The following is a 20,130-nucleotide window of genomic DNA, read 5'->3' as shown; positions in this document are numbered from 1 at the left end:
TTGCGCTCACAAGCCTGTGCAACTTCCCTTCACTTTTTTTTCTATTCTTTGAACTCATAAACCTGCGTACCATCGTTTTCATTCTGTTTGAGCAATCACGAATTGCTTTTCGTTTTCATTTGACTGTTGAATGTCGTCTCTGCTTCCCCCCCCCCCCCCCCGCTTTCCTTTGCAGCACCACCGTCAACTGGCCCCTCCCGATGCCGCTCCTCTGGTGAGCACCATCTCCCGGTTGGGTCCCTATCGTAAACACATGTCTACAAACACACAAGTCTACATATACACACGAGAACGCCTATTCACACGTGTGCACGCAAATGAACATGTTCATACACACACGGCTACCTACATACACATACACGCTCGTGATTGCGAAAAACATATTTTGAATTCAAGATGCCAAAAATTAAAATTATCTTCTTTTTCTTTCTTTCTTTTTCCTTTTCTGCGCTTTTGGAGGCCAAGGTTGGTACCTACTTGTGGGACCCAGTTCCCCCCTGAAGACAGTATGAACTTGTTTTTCCAGAAAAAAATTGAAACGTAGTTCATATATGTATCAAGGGCGCTGAATCTGATGGTGGTACTAAATGTGCTTTAACTGAGGCCTCTCCTTTCCACCTTCTTGCTTGTTTGGGACTGACATATAAAGATCTAACGACTAATCCACTTTTAGTGTACGACTTTTTAACAATACATAAACTCTTGGACCTGATCTAGCTTAGACTAGATCATGGGGAATAAGCCACAACAACAACGACTTCCTTGTTTTCAAGACACATCTATGTGTTTGAAATGTAGTGAATAATGTTATATTTTAATTGCGTTAGTCCCAATGTATAGACAGCATCCGAAAAATTTTCATGTACCTTTTAAGTATTAGAATTAGGACTACTTTGTTTGATGACCCTGAATTTAGTACAAGAATTGAAGGCTATGATTACCGGACAGTCTCATAAGCATTGTATAGCAACCTAATAATGAGACACAGTAACAAAACTGTTAAGATCTATTTTCCTTGCAAGTCCTAAGTTTTCAATTGATTACGGTAAACACTCATTAATTCCAAATCAAACCGAACTTTGCTTGCTACAGATAACCATTTAGATATACCGGGTGGTTATGAATTAAGTTTCTCTATTTGGAGCTGTCTGTTGCTTGAAAGAGAAATGAAGCAAAAATTAATACATTTACTTATTAAGAAGGGGGAAGAAGAATGGAATAATTAAAACAAAATGGTAACTGCAGTCGCCCAACAAGTGATCTTGCTGTCTTCAACAGATAGTGCTGCCAGTTCAGACACTTGAAATCATAAGCAGAATGAAGAAGCAGCGATATCTGTTGGGTTCCCAACTTTTATTCTTAGTCCTTACTCTTAGGATATCTGTATTGCAAATATCATTTTGTTGAGGCATTTTTTTTTTTTTGTAATCTAAATTTTTGCTGTTTTGTGTGCAAATGCTGTATTACAACACATGTGCGTGTCTGAGCCTGGTTATTAGTAAGTTTTTTGTAATTAATTTTGGTATCTTAACAATTAATTTTGTTTTCCAGTTTTTGTGTTATTTTTTCCTGTGATCTTCAGCTTGGGTTTGTTACCTCAAGTTAATACATTCCTTATGTACTTGATTGAACAGATTGATATTCACATATTTGGAGGAACAGGTAGGTTAAAAAAATTTATAAATTCTTGATTTTATAAATTACTTAATATATTTTGGTTTTATTAAACTTATGTAATGTATTTATCTTCCTTTCTTTTTATAGCAAGTACAAGTTTAGTATCAGCATTTTATTGCTTAGTCCGAAGTTTAGTTTCAGTTGCAGTATTATATGGACTTACTTATTTTGCCCTTAAGGTTTGTGATTATTTATTAAATAAAAGTCTAATTTAAATTATTAGAACTATTTTTTATTGATATTATTTTGTGTAATCTAATTATGTCTAGACAAAAGTATTTGCTTTAGAGATTGCTATGAAATTAGATTTTGTTTTGATTAAAGAAAAATAGAATTGTTACTCCCCCCCTCCCCCCCTAATCCCTCTTCAGGAAATTCAATGCTGCTTTTCACTAATATTCATTTTTGCAATGTTTTTATTGGAATCAGTAAACATCTTTGCATGAAATATTTTAATGTATTTTCTTCTTTAAACTTCCGACCATGCAGTTGTTTGAGATTTATCTTCATTTTAAGTCTGTATTTTATGGGATCCTCCCGTAGGATCCCAAGATCACTCCTTTGAATATGCCTTTATCCCCCCTCGACTGAGCAAAAGGTCTGAAAGAAACACTTTCCGTGTGGATCTATTGTCAGTTTTCAAGTTAAAATCCCTATCCCAATACCATGCTAGAAATCTACCATGCTAGAAAGTGGTTGAATATTACCAAGTATGGCAATATTCAACCACTTTCAAGCATGACGTAAAGGCAAATATCCCAATAAATGTTTTGTCAGATTTCAAAATTATTTTACATGTTTTTTGTTAGTTTTTTTATGATTCAATGCTATTGAATCACTTCATAATGTAATTCAAAATATTTAAGAAATATTTAAAAAATTTTAATTTTGTTGTTTCTGTTTGAGTGTTCTTTAAATGTGTAACTGTCTTTAAAAATGTAACTAGTTATAACCCTTGGGTAATTAGAATTTTTTTCTTCTAATTTTGTTTAAATAGTTAATAAACATGATAAAGTATGAAAAAACAATGACAATTACCTTAAACTTGTATGTACAAGTTCAGTGACTTTAGTTAGGTCCTTTATTACTGCATAATTTAAGTGTAGCCTGCAGTCATAGAAAGATTCCTTACATCTGGACTAGAGTATGAGCATTTCTAGAGGCATCCGTCTCCATTGAATATTTTGCGCCAAGTATTGCTTTTCATTGAATTAACCATAAACACCTGGTTGAAGTGGAAGCTATTTTAATGTTGCAAAAAGTTTTGCAAACCATAGTTTACCAGATTATAAATATGATGGAACATGGCAAGTTCTTTTTTTTTTATATTTAGAATGTTTAACCTGAAAGAACTTTTAAGTTACAGTCAAGCCCGCTTAATGGAATAGTCAATTTACCACCAAAAATTATTCTAATATGCAGAATACTCCATTATCCGGGATCAACATGACATGCATCAACATTTTGGTACATTGAAACTTTATTGCATAAAGCAGGATATTCTTTTAACCAATATTCCAATAAGCGGGCTCGAACTGTAACTCCCAACCATCTGCGGCCGATTGACTACAGACTTTCGCACTTTCTTTTTTTTTTTTAAAGTCTAATTTACTGAATGTAGATAAATGCACACATTTTAACATAACAAGTACAAAATCTATTCTTAAACATTCCTATTTCTTTTTTCCCCTCCCTTCCAATGATGTCATGCCTTCCAAAGTCATTGAAGCCTTACCAGTTGAATCCTGCTTTTTAAATCTACACTACTTACTACTTGATTAGATCTACAGTTCTTACTGATTTTCAGATCTACACTACTTACTGATTTTTAAATCTACAATACATATGTATGTAAACGCATGACAGGACCAGTTAAAAAAAATCTTTTCCCTGTCCCATTCATTTTTGTTGTAATCTAGCTTGACCTGTCACAGTTCCTCTGTTTGCAGGGTTTGCTCGCCTATGTGTGTAATCCATTTGTAATAATGAGTCCCCCTTTTTTATTTTACATAAATTTATTACAGTAAAACCCCTCCAAACGGACATCCCTCTTAAGCGGACAATTTTTTATTCCCTGATTCCAAGGCAAATAACAATATTAAACCCCCGTCCTTGCAGACACCCCTCTATTGCGGGCAAAAAAAATTTCTTCCGTTGGTGTCCGCATTAGAGGGGTTTTACTGTATCATGTTAAGTATAGTTTAAATGTGTGGAAGTGTTATTGATCTTTTAATGCTATTACATACACTAGCATTGTTTTATTCATGTGATTATCCTCAAATTTGCTTATCCGCTGTTAAACCCTCATCCTATTCCGTGCAAAATCAAGAGTTTACTGTAGGTGTTTTTAAAAATAGAGTTTAAATGTTTATGTAAATGCTTCTATAGAAAGAATTTTCTTGTGAAGGGTTCAATATATTTTTCTGCCGAAGTTGTTTACAATTTTTAGTGCAAAATTTCATTTTAAGAAATGATCCTTTTTTCTGGCAGTTTTATAGTTTTACACTGCTTTTAGTTTTTAAAACTAGATTATTTGTATAATTTTGTTACTTAATGTGTAAAATTTTTTATAGATTAAATGATTCAATTTGGAGGGAAAAAATTGCTGATTTTTGTTATAAGTAGCCATACAATAATGTCTATTCATTTCAAACTAGTTGAATATTGCAAAATTCGTTATGTAAATTTTTTGTAAGAGCTAAATTCACTCAATTTTTATTAACTCAAAAGAAAACTTGGTACTTCAACATGAGGAAAGTTTGTTTTTATAAATATATTTTTTATTTTCAATTTTTCCTTTCAGGAACCTCATAATCCATCTCAAAACATAATGTTTTCTATATACTGTGGGTTTTTAGTCTCTATGTGCTATCATTTAAGCCGAAATGCAAGCGACCCTACAGTGTTATGGTAAATATCAATTTTCATGATAATATAAAATGGTAATTGTTTCATAAAACTGTATGCAGGTATAGTTTCATAAAACTGTAAGTGGTCCATAAAAAATGTCTGTGCATGATTTTAAAAAATGAATGAATAACAAAAAATGTTATGAAGATATATAGTTTAATTCTTCATTTGCTCTGAATTTCAACTTACATTTCTTGTGATATTTTTTCTGTTAGTCATGTCCTCCCTCTGTTCTTTCTAATTAGATAAAAGTATTTATATAAATTATAGATAATTTAGAAAAAAGATTATTTCAAGCAATTTGTTTATATCTACGGTATAAACCCGATTTAACAATTGTCAAGGGACTGAAAAAATAACTGTTAAAGTATATCGTTAAGTCGAGGAGCATAGACATTCAATGCAGTCAAATCCGGACCAGTGAAATGCATCATTAAATTGAAGAAATTGTTAAAATCAGGTATCATTAAATCAAAGTTATACTGTAATTAGAGGAAACTTTCATTTTAGGACAAAAATGTAAAAAAGACTTACAACTGTTAAAATTGGAATACCTCAAAGATACCTATTTGGCATAATATTCTTACATATCCAGTTCAATTTCTAACTTATGGATGCATGTATTTAATGATAATCATAAATAGATGTCTTCGAACCCCGACCTTACTGCTCATTTCATCAAAAATTTCGTGTAGGGAATTTTAGACTTTAAAAATTTTAAAACAATATATGCAGTGCAGTATTTTATTCTGCAAATTTTGGTACCAGAATTTTTTACAGTAGTACAAAAGCTTCCAAAGTTAAAAAATAAATATTCCTGTATTTTTCTAGGTCTTTGATAAAGAGGCATTTGTGGTCAGAAGATACACAAAAGAAAGGCAAAGAAGATGATGGTACAGAATTAGTAGATCCTTTACCATTAAAGCTACAAAACACAGTGGTAAGTGTAATTTAAATATGTAAGTTGCTTTAATTTAAAATTCAGAATTGTATACTATAACCTATATAAATTAAACAAAGAACATATGTGTATATATGTAGGTGTGTGTATGTATGTATATATATATATATATATATATATATATATATACTAGAGGACCCGACAGACGTTGTTCTGTTCCAACTTTGTAAATTGAAAAGCTAAAAAATTTCAGTAAACTCTCAAGTGTTTGACCCATTTTGTTGAAAAAAATAAGTAAAAAGAGAATGTTTCAAGCTGCTTGGTGTCAGAATGCGTATAGTATTTATTACAACTTGATTTATCTAATGCCCACTGAGCAGTTGTTTTATCAACTATTTTTTCTCCCGTACCTGATGGTTTATTCCTTCAGCCATACTTAAAGGATAAAAAGCGTCCTCAGATATTAAGTGTAAAAAACTAACTAACCATCTAGAACAAACGGGAAATCCCGCTGCAAAGTCCACCATATGAAAAAGAACAAAACAATCGAAAGGATATTGTTTAAAAAAATGATAAAGGTAAAAACAGTTCTAAATAAGCGAAGCCCCCCTCCCGATGTAAAATAAACATTTTTCAACTAAAATGACTAAACACTCTTTAAAAACGGAAATCGGTTCTTTTCAATGTGAAATATTTCGCCAAATAAACAAAAAATACAATAAATTACATTAACAGTATCTTTAAAATGTAAACAAATGATTGTGCAACTCTATTGTTTATAGTCAAAGTCGCCAGGCCACCACGTTAAGGTAATCAAGCCGATCACTGAGCGAAGCCAACTCCGACCGATTAGCGGTCATATCTTTTGCGCCATAACTTTTTAAGCTTCATATATTGCCTAATTTGTTCTTTCCACAAAAGATAAAGATCTTCCACTGCACTGATCTTTAGTGTACAGAACTACCCTGTTGTAATTTATCTGGACAAAAATAAAATTTCTTTCGTCTTTAAATTCCATCACTTTTTCCTTTAATAACGTACTGATTAGTTGGATAATCCTTAAAGTATTCTTGACATTGGTGCCAAAACTCAGATGGATTTTAGCCGAGAAACAAATGTTGCTAGGTACGGTACTTTCTGATCATTTAGTTAGGAAAACCTAAAGCACCGATCCGGTCACATGGTTCAACTACGACGGCAGAATACAAGTTTTGCTTGAATCTTGCAGTACTTTACTTTAAAATATACCATGGGACTTAAAATCGTTGCTTCCAAGAAATGAAGGCTTCACTCTCTCTCTTTACGTTTTATCTATTCTCAATTGACATATCACAGTAGGAAATTTCATTATAAAAAGCAGAGCTGGCTTTCTTATTGGCCTTTGGCAACTTGTTAAATATTTATTTCAGTTCTCGCTCAACAATAGGTTAAAATAAATATAAATCATTTGGGAGATATAATCATCCAATGTTTAAATTAATTAATTAATTAACAAAAACGTTTCCGATTCGATCCATCGCGCTTCGAAACCATGCTTGCCACAACTTAATTACATACAAAAAATTTGTTCAAAATCGGTCCAGCCGTTTAAAAGCCTTATGGTGACAAACGTACGCACAGAAGATTTTTATATATTAAGATATATATACAGTCAATTAGCAATAACTCAAATTTAAAGGGATCGACGAAAAACTTCGAATTATCGGAAGTCCGACTTACCGCTAGTTTCTGTTTTCGACATTTTAATATTAAAAACCATTGAATATTTTCATTAATATAGACGTATGACAGACAAAATTATAGAACTTAAAAGTTTTTAAGTACAATATGCACAGTTTAATCAAAAATATTGAGAGAAAAAAAATCAAAAGCATGGTTTTGATTTCAATACTGCTGGAACCACTTGAATAGAGCCGATTCTACTTCATGAAAGGTGCACATCTTCTTTCGTTTCAAATTTGGATTAATGGATTCTACCTACCGCTTTAGAAGTTTCTCTTTTTCTTTTAATATCATTGACAGAGTACTCGCTTAGACACATCATTAGTAGTAAAGAAAACTCACTCTGTCTCTCAAGAACTTATCAGCAAATGATCAAACTAAAGAATGAAGGGGAATGCATCTTAACTTAGGTCAAACTTTGAACAAAGGTACAATCAGTCTCAATCAATCTCAAAGTCACTTGTTTCTTTCTTTCTTTTTTTTCATTCTTTCGAAATAAATTTCAAGTCATCTTTGAAAAAACTTCAAGTTAAAGGAAGTTAACTTTGAGATATTGAGAATAATTAGCATGGAACTAAAGATAAGGGGGTTGGGACTTGATAAAAAATGCGAGTTATAGTAATATTAGAGTTATCTGACTTCGAGTTATCGCAAATTGACTGTATATATATGTATGTATGTATGTATGCTCCCTATACAAATCCAGTTTACTTTTGGATCTCGATCAAATTTGCCAGCGAGGTACTTGGGCACCCGAGAAGGAACGTAGTGGGTTTTTCAAACGCCAAAAAAGTGCCGAACCATTTGAATTTTAACTTTAGGATTCCGAATAATTATCTGATTGTCCTGAATTCAGTCTCATTCTAAAGCCCGCGGAAACTACCTCCAAAGTAGATTTACTTCTTTCAAACATCAAAAAAAAAAAAAAAAAAAAAAAAAAAAGCTTGTGAAATCACCAGGAGAAAAAGTTCTAAGCATTTTTAAGTAATGGAACATCAATATTAAATCGGAAATGTATCGTCTGCCAAGAGCTCAGTTTTAATTAGTGTGAATAAAATTATTGAAAAGAAAGATCTGTTGTCATTTTTTTCTTGACTGTGAACAAATAAAATTCTTGCTTTTGCTTTGCGATAAAAAATCTTCCTTTTGATTATTTTTGGCTATTTCTTTCTTTCTTCCTTTTTTTTGTACTGCCAGTAGAAAATAATCAAGGACTTCAGTTGTATCAATGGAGGATTGCATTTAATTTATATGGGACTTTAAAATTTGCCGTTAAAGCTATTTAAGACTCATTGTTCTGACCCAAAACTTCACAGTATTTTTTTCTGTTATTTAAGAATAATGGTTTAGCACCCATCACATGAGAACTTTTATTTTCAAGGTAGAACCTGCTACGCCGGGTGACGCAGCTAGTTTCCTAATAAAGCATATTGTGGTTCTATCTAAGCAAGAACTGAAGTGAATATTAAATTACAGCTATGGAAAACAAATACAGTAGTCTCTGTTATTGTCTTACATAGCTGCTAGTCTCCGCTTAATATGAATGTTGTTTATGTTATCAATTGTTTAATTGTTATCAAAATCACTCAGTAACGATTTTCTCTATTCATTTGTAGGTTAAAATTACTTTATGTGATTATTTAATGTTATCAGTTTTCAGAACCTGTCTTAGCTGCCAAAGAAATATTCACAATGTATTCAGATGGAACTGCTACTTTTCTTTTCCTGTGTGCTATTGTACAAATTTTTATTTAAAATGCATGAAAACATTATGAGTAATAGTAATTTATAAATGAGCTTTGAAAATTTTAATCAATAATTGATGTTTTAAAAAAAAATATGCATATGTTTTATATTTTGAAAGAAATATATTGTTCATAAATGTAGGGTGTTTTTTTTTAAATTTATCTGAAAATTTAACAAAGTGATTCAAATTAGTGAATTTAAATAATTTTTTGTTATTTATTGTTGTCAGTTGATTTTTTTTCCAAAATCATTGTGTGCCAAAATGGCCACATTAAGCAGAGACTATTGTATAAACATAGATACTTGTTTGAGAATTGGCATAAAGTAAAGTTTGTGCAATTAATTTTCTTTTCCACTGCCCTTTTCAGATTCTGAAATAATTTTGGTTCTTCTTTCATTTGTAGTCATTACATCAAAATCACATTTGAAGTTTTAGATGTCTGTGAAATATTTGTTTTAAATTAATATTTAAAAGATAACACAGGAAGTTTCAATATTAATTAATTTCTTTCAGCTGACGAGGCTACGTTCCGATGCCATTCTGTGTGTTTTTATTGCCATATTTGTGTTTGCTATACATGTGAGCACTGTTTTTTCTGTCCTTCAGGTAAATTTCTTTTTCTTTTTTCTTTTTTTCCATCTCCTAAGTTAAAATTTTAAGTGTTAGAAATATATTATTTTAATCCTAGTTAAACATATTCTTATCAGATTACAGCGAAATTTTATTTGAAATTAATTACTTGAATGAATATTTTTAACTTAAAGGCAGTTTTTTGTATATGTATTTTGTTTTAAATGCTTAGTATAAAAATCCCTACATAATTTTATATTGTGATTTTTCATTGTTGATTGATCAGTGACTTGACGGAAAAAATATGCAGTATTATTGTGTATTGTTCTTTTTTAATTAAAGGAAATAGAATAAGAAACTTAAAACTAAATAGTTATTTTTTATTTTTTGCAGCCTTATTTACATTCTACTATTCAAATTGCTTGCACAGTGTGGGGTTTTTTATTACACTACATTATACCTCAAATGAAAAAGCAGTTACCTTGGTTATGTTGTGCACATCCTGTTTTCAAAGCTCATGAATATGAACAGTTTGAAGTTAGAGGTAATCTTTACTTTTCTAGTCTACTTTAAAATTTATATTCTAAACTATGAAACACACAATATCATTTTGTGTTATTAAATACTTAATTATTGTTGTTAATTATTGAATCATTTTTCAACAGCTTTATTATGAGCTTTATCAATTGAGGCAAATTTTTGTTTCTGTAATTGCAGAAGCTGCCAAGGTGATGTGGTTTGAAAAAATTCAAGTTTGGATGTGGTTTGTGGAGAAAAATGCACTCTACCCTCTGCTTTTTCTCAGTGCCTTGACAATAGATGCTTTCGACATTGTTGGAAATTTTGGATTGTTGTAAGTTTCAAAAATTTTTTGTGTGAGGGGAAAAAAAGTGACTAGTGGTTTGGGTCAGTGAGAAAATTTTGCTTTTTAAAGTCATTAGAATAGAATGAAGGTTTGCCCTACTTCATAGGGTACTATTTTGGCCCTCAGTATAGTTTTTATAGTATTCAACTTAAATTTTTGTAAAGGTTGGCAAATCTATTTGGCTATGAAATTTTGAAAGGTATAAATTGTTATCTTTTTTGCTCATTTGCTGCCCTACATACTGCTATTCAATGTAAAAATTAGTTTAAAATAAACATATTTATAATAAATACAGTTTATTTAATTTTGATTGACACAAATGATATGCTACTTCAACTGCTTTTATAGTTGCTGCCAACTTTTTGATTTTTATTAGGCTAGTTTTGATCAAGTGTATTGTAAATTTTGAAAATTTTATTTTACTTTAATTAATTACATTCAACTCTCAATCACTCAAAGCCTTATAACTCGAATATTCCTTTATCTCGGATGTTTTCATTGACTCTCAAACACTTAAAGCCGCTGTGGGAACTTCCCATAACTCGAACTACCAATAACTCAAAGGTTTTAGTCGGTCCCTTGATACTTTGAGTTATTGAGAGTTGACAGTGTTTATTAATATTGTTTAACTCTAAATTAAGTTTTTTAAATAAATTTTCTCTAGCTTAATTTTGTTTTCTTCTTTTTAGTGTGGGCTCCTTAGTTGTGGTAGTGTGCAGTTTCAAGTGCCTGCGCAGTGCCTTTTGTGATTCTTCTCATCATTATCTTGTCCTCATTTTCATGAACTTATTCTTCAACTTTGATTTTCGGGGATTCAAAGAGCCATTCTTAATAAATTTTTTTGTTTTTTCCATCGTTTTCAGCAAAGTAAGTGTTTGATTCAAAATAACTAAAAGCATTATTTATGAAGAAAGCATGAATGAATAGTTGCTTTTCAATGGTGTACAGTGTCGCACACAAGGGAGAGGTTCAAGGGGTCCAGACCCCTCCCATAAATCTTGCTTTGTTTCTCGATTGATTACGATTCTTTATACGTAGAATGATTTCAAACAAAGGAAACTAATTTCTGTTCTAATAAGTGAAAAATTAAAATCATGTTAAAAGATTTTTTAAAAATATTGTTCACTTCCTATAACGAATTGCCTATAAGAAGCAGAATGGTGGATATAAATGAATACACTATCATAACCATGTTTTTAGTTTTACAATTAAAGATTAAAAGGAAATTCTATGAACTTGCACCATTTTTTTTAATTATGAGAAAGTAAAAGAGTAAATTATTTTGCTTTCTAGTTATTTAAGTATATTTCATTAAATAAGGCTAGTTTATTCAATAGTTTATTTTTTACTTTTTTTCGTTCTCAGGAATCGATAAAATTAAGTCACTATGTTTGATGGCGTATTGGGGTATAATATGAGAGTGAGGCTTTCGACCTTGGACCCTCTCCTTGCAAAATATTGTGTGCTACACTGATGGTGTATTATTATGTGTTGAGACTTTCTAATCTAATAATATTCCCTCAATATTTCCTTGAATATTTGCAGAGTGAGTTCTGGAAGAAGACTAATATACTATTTCAAACTTAAACGATGTTTATTAAACATCAAGATATAAATCTAAAATCAACAGTCTGTAAATGATAAAATGTACTAAAAACGTAACATTTAATTCCATTTCACATTTAGCTACAATCTATGGCACACCATGTGCTAGGCGCTATTATGTACGAGATGACTAATATAAAAATGATGACATCTAAACTGCATGACTATCGACTGAAGCTTCGATGTAAAACTATAAACGCATTATGAAGTAAGTTACTACAAGCTCATAATATTCCAGAGAGGCGAGTGGCATGAACAAGCAAATTCAAATGCCGAAGAAGCAACCGCCTACGACGATGAGAGATAAGCAAAGAGCGAACATAAACTGCGAGTAGTTTAAATATCCTAAGGTCATTAGCATATCTGGGTCACGTGAACGGACACTTATCACTGCTATCGTTGAACACACGTGCCATCTTGCCATCTTATTCTTTCTAGAAGCTTCAATATGACGTCATCCACTACGGAGTTCCGCTCAGGTGAACGACAGTAAAACAAACATTTGGTCGTTTCGACCAACGCGAATGAGTGCTGATAAGCGTTTTCCCCCAGTCATGCAGAATGATTGATAATACATTGTAAGTAACGAAAAACATACTCTTTTACTATTGTTGTTGTGAGGTGACGAGATAAGTTTATTTTACTGTTGTTGCTAACAGGCATTTATGCCTAACATTATGTAATTTAGCATTGCCTTTCTTTTAAAATATTTATGAATTTGTATTTCTTGAAGAAGTTTCATTGCATGTAATATTTCTCAGCAATGAAATAGTTTTGTATAAAATCCAAGCATAGTTTTTCACATATGTTTTTTTTAAAACTCTGTATAAATACTTGTACTTTTACATTACAGCTGTATGAGTTTCTGTTAAAAGTGAGATTCATCATAATATATATTGCTCCATGGCAAATAACTTGGGGTTCAGCTTTTCATGCTTTTGCTCAGCCATTCAGTGTGCCTCGTATCCTTTTTAGAGTGCCAGTATTATTTTGAACAAATATTTTGTGCTATTTGATGAATTTTCTAGTTATTGATCTCTTTAATTTTGCCTTTCAAATTTCATTACTTCTACTTTATTTTAAAATTCAGTTAGTTATTACTTTTTTAATTTAATTTTTTTTTTTGAAGAAAACTATTTTGCATCTCTTTTTTGAAGCACTCCACGCTTATTTTTACTTTTCACAATAAATGAAAATTGAAAAATGTTAAATACTTCCATGTAGATTAATTTTTAGTTTCTTATTTTCACTTCTGATTGCAGGCAATTAAAATATGTACTTGAAAGTATATGTATCTTAACACGAGCAACTTTTATATATTTATATATTTATTTATTTGGAAATGGTTGAATTTTTGTGATAGAAATAATATTAAGTAAAACTGTACTTCTACCCAGGTGATTAAAAAAAATGATTTACGTAACTGTTTTTGAAGAGCAGGTAAATAAGAAAATTGGTACTTTTTTGCTGTGGGCTGTAAAAATTAGAAATTAATTTTGCAAATTACTGACCTATATTAAGAAAAACTTCCAATACTTTCTATATTTCCTCACCCTCTTTCTTTCACTTCTAGTATCCTATTCTGCAATCATTTTCTTCTTTTCTAACATATTTCCAGTCTCGGTACTAGTATTGAAATAACATGTTTTAAAAAGTAGTACGAAATATTCTAAACATTTCTTTTATGACTTTAGTAGATAAGCAAACGGTATGTCGGTGCAGTCAATTACATCAATAAGTAGAAGGTTATTAATAATAATGTTAAATTTTAAAAAAATATATATTTTTTTAGTTTTGTTTCTCTTATGGAGTTTTCTCTGGGTCACTTGTTGAATAGTATCTTTTTTGCTTTAGTGTTATTATTTTTAACTATTTTAAGATTCTGCCATGTTGTTTGTCCAAGCTGCAATATCAGCCATATTATCAACACCTCTAAGTCCCATCTTGGGTAGTGCCATCTTTTTCACTTCTTACGTTCGTCCAGTGAAGTTTTGGGAAAGAGATTACAAGTAAGCAACCTTCTGTTTTAGCATTTTATGAGATAACTCTTGTATTTGATTCTAATCCAACCTTCTAGTTTTGGAAATTTCTCGGGATAAGTGTTTTTTTTGCATAATTTCTCCTGTAAGAGTAAAATTAGAATTACAGAAATGAAATTTATGAAAGTATTAAATTAGCATTTATACAAGACTTGACAAATAGTTCTCCATCAGCATGAATCAATCTTTTGCATACCTGTTATTTTTTAAAATTAGTTTTAAAATTTTAATATTTTTATCTGCATTATCTTTATCAATAATTGCACTAATTTTTATAGGTTGTACGACTTAATTACTGCATAAACAAATAATTTAAATTTCTTTGTTGTAGGATTAATAAACATTATAGTAAAGAAATTAGTTATTAATATAATGTTGACAGTAAATTAATTTCTGGTATTTAATTCAATCATTATAGACTAATGAAGAATATAATTTCCAAAAATGCAAAAATAGACTAAAATCAAAAATAAATGAAATGGCAAAAATAAAATGTTAAAATGATATAAATAAAATGAAATAAATGCCAAGAAAGGGGGAGGAGGGGAGAGGTGAAATTGAGTGAGCAAACTTTGAACATTGTTTAAAATAAATAAATAAATAAAAGAAACAACGAATTAAACTGATTTGTATCATACAGTAGAAAAGTTATTAACACTTGTTGCAGATCAATTGCAAAAAAAAGAGTTCCCAAAGGGGGGGGGGGATGACGAATATTGCGTGGAAACTAACTGCCAAGCACATGAGTTTTTAGAGGTTTCTTGAGGATCTTGATTTGTGTCAGAAACTGTATTATTATTTAAAAAGCATGCATGTTTCCAGGTGTATTAGTTCTTTTTATTTTTATTATCTAGCACAAAGCGTGTTGATCATTCAAATACAAGGCTATCTTCTCAGTTGGAATGCAACCCAGGTAAGTTAAAATTACTTGAACTTTCATTATTCATATTGGGTAGAAATTTTGTCTTGTTATTGGATTTGTTCAATAAGTAATTAAAAAAAAAAAAAATGTTTAGGTTGCCTTTCAAAATGTGGACTAATTTTATTGAATTGTTTTATAACCTTTTGAAATGAGTGTATTTCAACCTATAAATGCCCATAACAAACCCCGATTTTAACATTGTTTTTTCATCAGTGACTTCCAGTTCATCATCATATTTATTTATTTTTTATTAGCTACTGCATTCAGCTTCACTCAAATTTTAAATGTTAGGTATTGACTGCCTTGTTATTATGAAACACATTTTATACTGGCATTAAAAACTGTATTAAATTAGAGTAGTTTTACTTTGTCTGTAGTTATGAATGCTGTTCACTGCTTTTAAAAGTTAGTCTTTAGTAAAAGTATATATATGCTTGGATTTTGCAGTTTTGATTGGAAGTTCTTAAGAAAAACTTGATGCCTCTTTCTTAAGCAATATGAAACATAAACGATCACTCTGTAGTGCCTTTTTTTATTACTAGGGGCTGATGACAACAATCTGAATTCCATCTTTTATGAACATTTGACACGCTCTCTGCAACACTCACTGTACGGAGATGTTATCCTTGGAAGGTGGGGTGCAGTGGAACAAGGAGACTGCTTTGTTTTGGCTTCAGATAATCTGAACTGCCTGGTGCATGTAATCGAGCTGGGAAATGGACTTGTCACATTTCAAGTAAGGGGGTTAGAATTTCGAGGTAAGTAATGTGTTTGTGAAATTGTGTCTGATTAAAAATTAGCCTGATGAGCCATTACATTTTTCAAGCAGCTCTCAAAATTTTCACTCATTTGTAGGCACATATTGCCAGCAACGAGAAGTTGAAGCAATTAATGAAGGAGTTGATGAAGATGAAGGTATGTATGCGTAAAAGAATTTTGTTTTCCATCTTTTATTTAAAAGTTATTGTAGTGACTATCTATCTATGTCATTGCTGATCCCGATGAACAACAGAAAACTTAGCATCAAACCAGGTATCGTTAATATTCATAAGTTTCTTGGCTACATGTTTAGCTATGTGGCATAGCTGTGCTACTTTAATTAGTGGAGATATTAATTAAAAACGATTAAAGCCTTAACTCTTTCACCTTGCAATTCTTCGTTGGAACATTTTTCCTCATAATATTTCCCATCATTCTGGGAAGCGGCTAAGGGCAAGTGACTCACAGAGCGAAGGTTTTTTCTTTTCTAAAGGCCATGTTATCCTGCTTTCGTAATTTCTCTCTTTTTTTCTGCTTAAAGCGGAAGTTATTGAATAGTTCAGAATCAAAAGATTCTAAAGCTGCTCTGTGAAAAATATTAATTCATTGTTTATTAATTGTAATTAATGTACCAAGGCAGGCGATGTGTTTTTTGATTAAATAATTTTTTCCTCTTTTAGTTTGAAGGAATGTAATTTACGTACCGAAAACGTGTCATTTAACTTTCTTTAGCAAAGTGAAGCCAAAGAAAGTACAGCCCCTTTGGCAGCTAGTATTATATTCAAGTCCTTGTTATTGATGACTTAATGGGAAGCGCATCTCTTAGCTTCATACTCATCAAAAATGAGATTGTGTCTTCCTTTAGTTAATTTGTGTGCTAAATTTTAAAACTACTTTCACATATTGAATGAGACAAACCAAAACTAGTATGTTGTGGCCATCACGAAACTTTCTTCTATATTTTTCTTTTTTTTTTCTGATCCCTCCCCATGCTTGACGAGGAAGCAATATTCCCAACAAAAACAAAATTACACATGCAAAAACTTGACGACTATCCCAATGTCTGAATTATTGCAAAAGCAAAGCAAAGAGCGAAAATTGAAAGTTATTTTAAAAGCCTTGCTTGAATTAATTACAAATATTTTATTTGTTAACAAACATAAGATGGCAACAGTTAAAAATTTTAAATCATTGAGATAATATTTCCTATCATTTCCATACAATTAAAATCACGAGAAATACGCAGACGACAATCTATTACGATTTATCTTTCTTATTGTTGCATTAATAAAAATATTTTTATTCGCAAAAAAAAAAAAAAAAAAATCAACACCTCTTGGAGCGATCGGCGTCAAAATTGAACCAAAGCCTGTTTACACATGGATTCACATATATTCCAAATTTCAACCAGAACGTAGCATTACTTCTTGAGATAGGGCACTCAAAATGGAAAAAAAGAACGGGTGATTGCGCTACCCCCCTTTTTAGCTGTTGACACAAAAATAAAATCAGTTCTTATACCCACTAAGGGCTACTTGCCGATAAATTTTTCTTTCATTCCGTTCATTATTTCTTGAGATACAGCAGTCACAATTGACGACAAAAAACGTTCTATAGCTCAACCCCGGTTTGAGTTATTGACACCAAAATTGAATCAGCACCTGTTCCTGTTAATACCAACATATGGACCAAATTTTGTTTGATTCCGCCAGTTACTTCCTGAGTAATAGCAAGCACGCGTAACTCGAAAAACGTCCCATTGCTCCACCCCCCTTGGAGGAATTCGCGCCAAAAACTAATGGGCACAAGTTCACATAGGGGCACATATGTGTACCAAATTTCGTTCGATTTCATGCGGTAGTTTTTGTTGTAGAGCGGCCACAAAAAACTGGTCACACACAGACGTGACACACATACACACACACATACAGACAGACAGACATTTTCCAAAAATGGTCGAAATGGACTCAGCACACCTCAAAACGTTCGAATCCGTCAAAATTCGAAATTCGAAAATTTGCACGAATCCAATACTTTCTTCTATATATTAGATATAGAAGAAAGTAAAAACTGGTGTTAAAAGTAGGTTAATCAGATTCCAGTTACGAAGTACAATAAAGGGTGATGTTCTTAAATAGTTTATATATATTTTAAAAATTTCCTTTTAAATTGTCTCAAACACACAATAGACATAGTAGTGCAAGCAAAGAATTCAAAAATCAATGAATTTTCATTGATCCGGACTAACAGGGATCATACTTGCACACTTTTACCATTTTTAAAAAGTAAATTACCTTTTACTCTATATAACTATATTGAATATATTAAGACAAAAAATAATGTTTTTAATAAGTTTGTGTCTGGAAAAGTCTTGGAGAACTAGTTGAAAAAACAAGAAAAGTTGGAGAATTTTATTGCAGAGTCTGAGAAAGTTGGGAAAAACTGATCCATACATTCCTGGAAAATTACCCCACTTAAAGTTACCTTATGAAAAAAATATCTGAGGGTTACAATGACTATGATAATTAACTCCATTATTACTTTCTTCTATATCTAATATATAGAGGAAAGTATTGGATTCGTGCAAATTTTCGAATTTCGACGGATTCGAACGTTTTGAGGTGTGCTGAGTCCATTTCGACCATTTTTGGAAAATGTCTGTATGTCTGTGTGTGTGTGTGTCCCTGTGTCACGTCTGTGTGTGACCAGTTTTTTGTGGCCGCTCTACAGCAAAAACTACCGCATGAAATCGAACGAAATTTGGTACACATATGTGCCCCTTTGTGAACTTGTGCCCATTGGTTTTTGGCGCGAATTCTTCCAGGGGGGGTGGAGCAATAGGACGTTTTTTGAGTTATGTGTGCTTGCTATTCCTCAGGAAGTAACTGGCGGAATCAAACAAAATTTGGTCCATATGTTGCCATTAACAGGAACAGGTGCTGATTCAATTTTGGTGTCAATAACTCAAACGGGGGTTGAGCTATAGAACGTTTTTTGTCGTCAATTGTGACTGCTGTATCTCAAGAAATAATGAAGGGAATGAAAGAAAAATTTACCGGCAAGTAGCCCTTAGTGGGTATAAGAGCTAATTTTATTTTGGTGTCAACAGCTAAAAAGGGGGGGTAGCGCAATCACCGGTTCTTTTTTTCCATTGTGAGCGCCCTATCTCGAGAAGTAATGCTACGTTCTGGTTGAAATTTGGAATATATGTGAATCCAACCATATGTAAACAGGCTTTGGTTCAATTTTGACGCCAATCGCTCCAAGAGGTGTTGATTTTTTTTTTTTTTTTTTTTTGCGAACAAAAATATCTTTATCAATGCAACAATAAGAAAGATAAATCCTAATAGATTGTCGACTGCGTACTTCTCGTGATTTTAATTGTATAGGAATGATTGGAAATATTATCTCGATTTAAAATTTTTAACTGCTGCCATCTTATGTTTGTTAGCAAATAAAATATTTGTAATTAATTCAAGCAAGGCTTTTTAAATAACTTTCAATTTTCGCTCTTTGCTTTGCTTTTGCAATAATTCAGACATTGGGATGGTCGTCAAGTTTTTGCATGTGTAATTTTGTTTTTGTTGGGAGTATTGCTTCCTCGTTAAGCATGGGAAGGGATCAGAAAAAAAAGAAAAATATAGAAGAAAGTTTCGTGATGGCCACAACATACTAGTTTGTAGAATTGTATTCTGGAGTGAATTGAAGTTTACTGGTATTTCCTTAGTCAAATACTGAATGCATTATGTTTATATTACAGGTTGCTGCTGTTGTGAACCTGGTCATCTTCCACATTTGCTTTCTGTGAATGCTGCTTTCAATCAACGATGGCTTGCATGGGAGGTTACAGCTTCGAAATATGTCATTGAGGGTTACAGTATCTCTGACAACAGTGCGGTGTCAATGTTGCAAGTTTATGATCTTAGAAAAGCTCTCATCACATATTATGTAAAGGTAAATGTGTGCTTTTATAAATTTTGTCTTGATGTCATAAAAAAATACAATAGCTTTTTTTTTAATCATCAAACTTTTGCTATTTTAACTAATTTTTGTAGTTTGTCTTCAGTATTTTTAAATGGAATAGAATCTTTATCGTGTCATGTTTGAAATGAAATAAATAAATATGGTAAATGCTGATTTATTTCTTGTTAGCTTTGTATCTTAAAAGAGCAGTTTTCATTTGTTTAAAATATCACTAACTTATTAGATATGATAACCAATCGATGCAATCCAAATTTAATCCGAAATGGTAAATTTGACCATGGGTGAAAGTTTTCTTCTGTTGAAACAACTTTGAGGTGGAGCAAGATAAAAGTTAAAAGCAATAAGTGATCAGTGAATGAATAAAAAATGGAAAAGGTCCGATTAATTTTTTATTTTGTGATTATATAAAGAGAAAATTACTAGTATTAC

General features: G+C 31.5%; 1 protein-coding gene across 1 annotated transcript in view; it reads left to right on the top strand.

Annotated features, from left to right (window-relative positions):
• Window positions 1-20,130, top strand: part of LOC129225632 (pecanex-like protein 1) — a 107,045-nt gene that overhangs the window by 70,495 nt on the left and 16,420 nt on the right. Inside the window, exons 18-31 of the mRNA XM_054860098.1 lie at window positions 1,552-1,662; window positions 1,765-1,856; window positions 4,481-4,587; window positions 5,419-5,527; window positions 9,471-9,563; window positions 9,921-10,071; window positions 10,245-10,380; window positions 11,082-11,259; window positions 12,851-12,959; window positions 13,877-14,006; window positions 14,891-14,949; window positions 15,501-15,716; window positions 15,814-15,873; window positions 19,478-19,671. Of these exons, the coding sequence (XP_054716073.1) occupies window positions 1,552-1,662; window positions 1,765-1,856; window positions 4,481-4,587; window positions 5,419-5,527; window positions 9,471-9,563; window positions 9,921-10,071; window positions 10,245-10,380; window positions 11,082-11,259; window positions 12,851-12,959; window positions 13,877-14,006; window positions 14,891-14,949; window positions 15,501-15,716; window positions 15,814-15,873; window positions 19,478-19,671 (1,745 nt within the window). The remainder of the gene's footprint in view (window positions 1-1,551; window positions 1,663-1,764; window positions 1,857-4,480; window positions 4,588-5,418; window positions 5,528-9,470; window positions 9,564-9,920; window positions 10,072-10,244; window positions 10,381-11,081; window positions 11,260-12,850; window positions 12,960-13,876; window positions 14,007-14,890; window positions 14,950-15,500; window positions 15,717-15,813; window positions 15,874-19,477; window positions 19,672-20,130) is intronic.

This window comes from Uloborus diversus, chromosome 7 (assembly GCF_026930045.1).
Source record: "Uloborus diversus isolate 005 chromosome 7, Udiv.v.3.1, whole genome shotgun sequence".
Classification (NCBI taxonomy): Eukaryota; Metazoa; Arthropoda; class Arachnida; order Araneae; family Uloboridae; genus Uloborus; species Uloborus diversus.
This window is presented reverse-complemented; position numbering and strand designations above follow the sequence as displayed.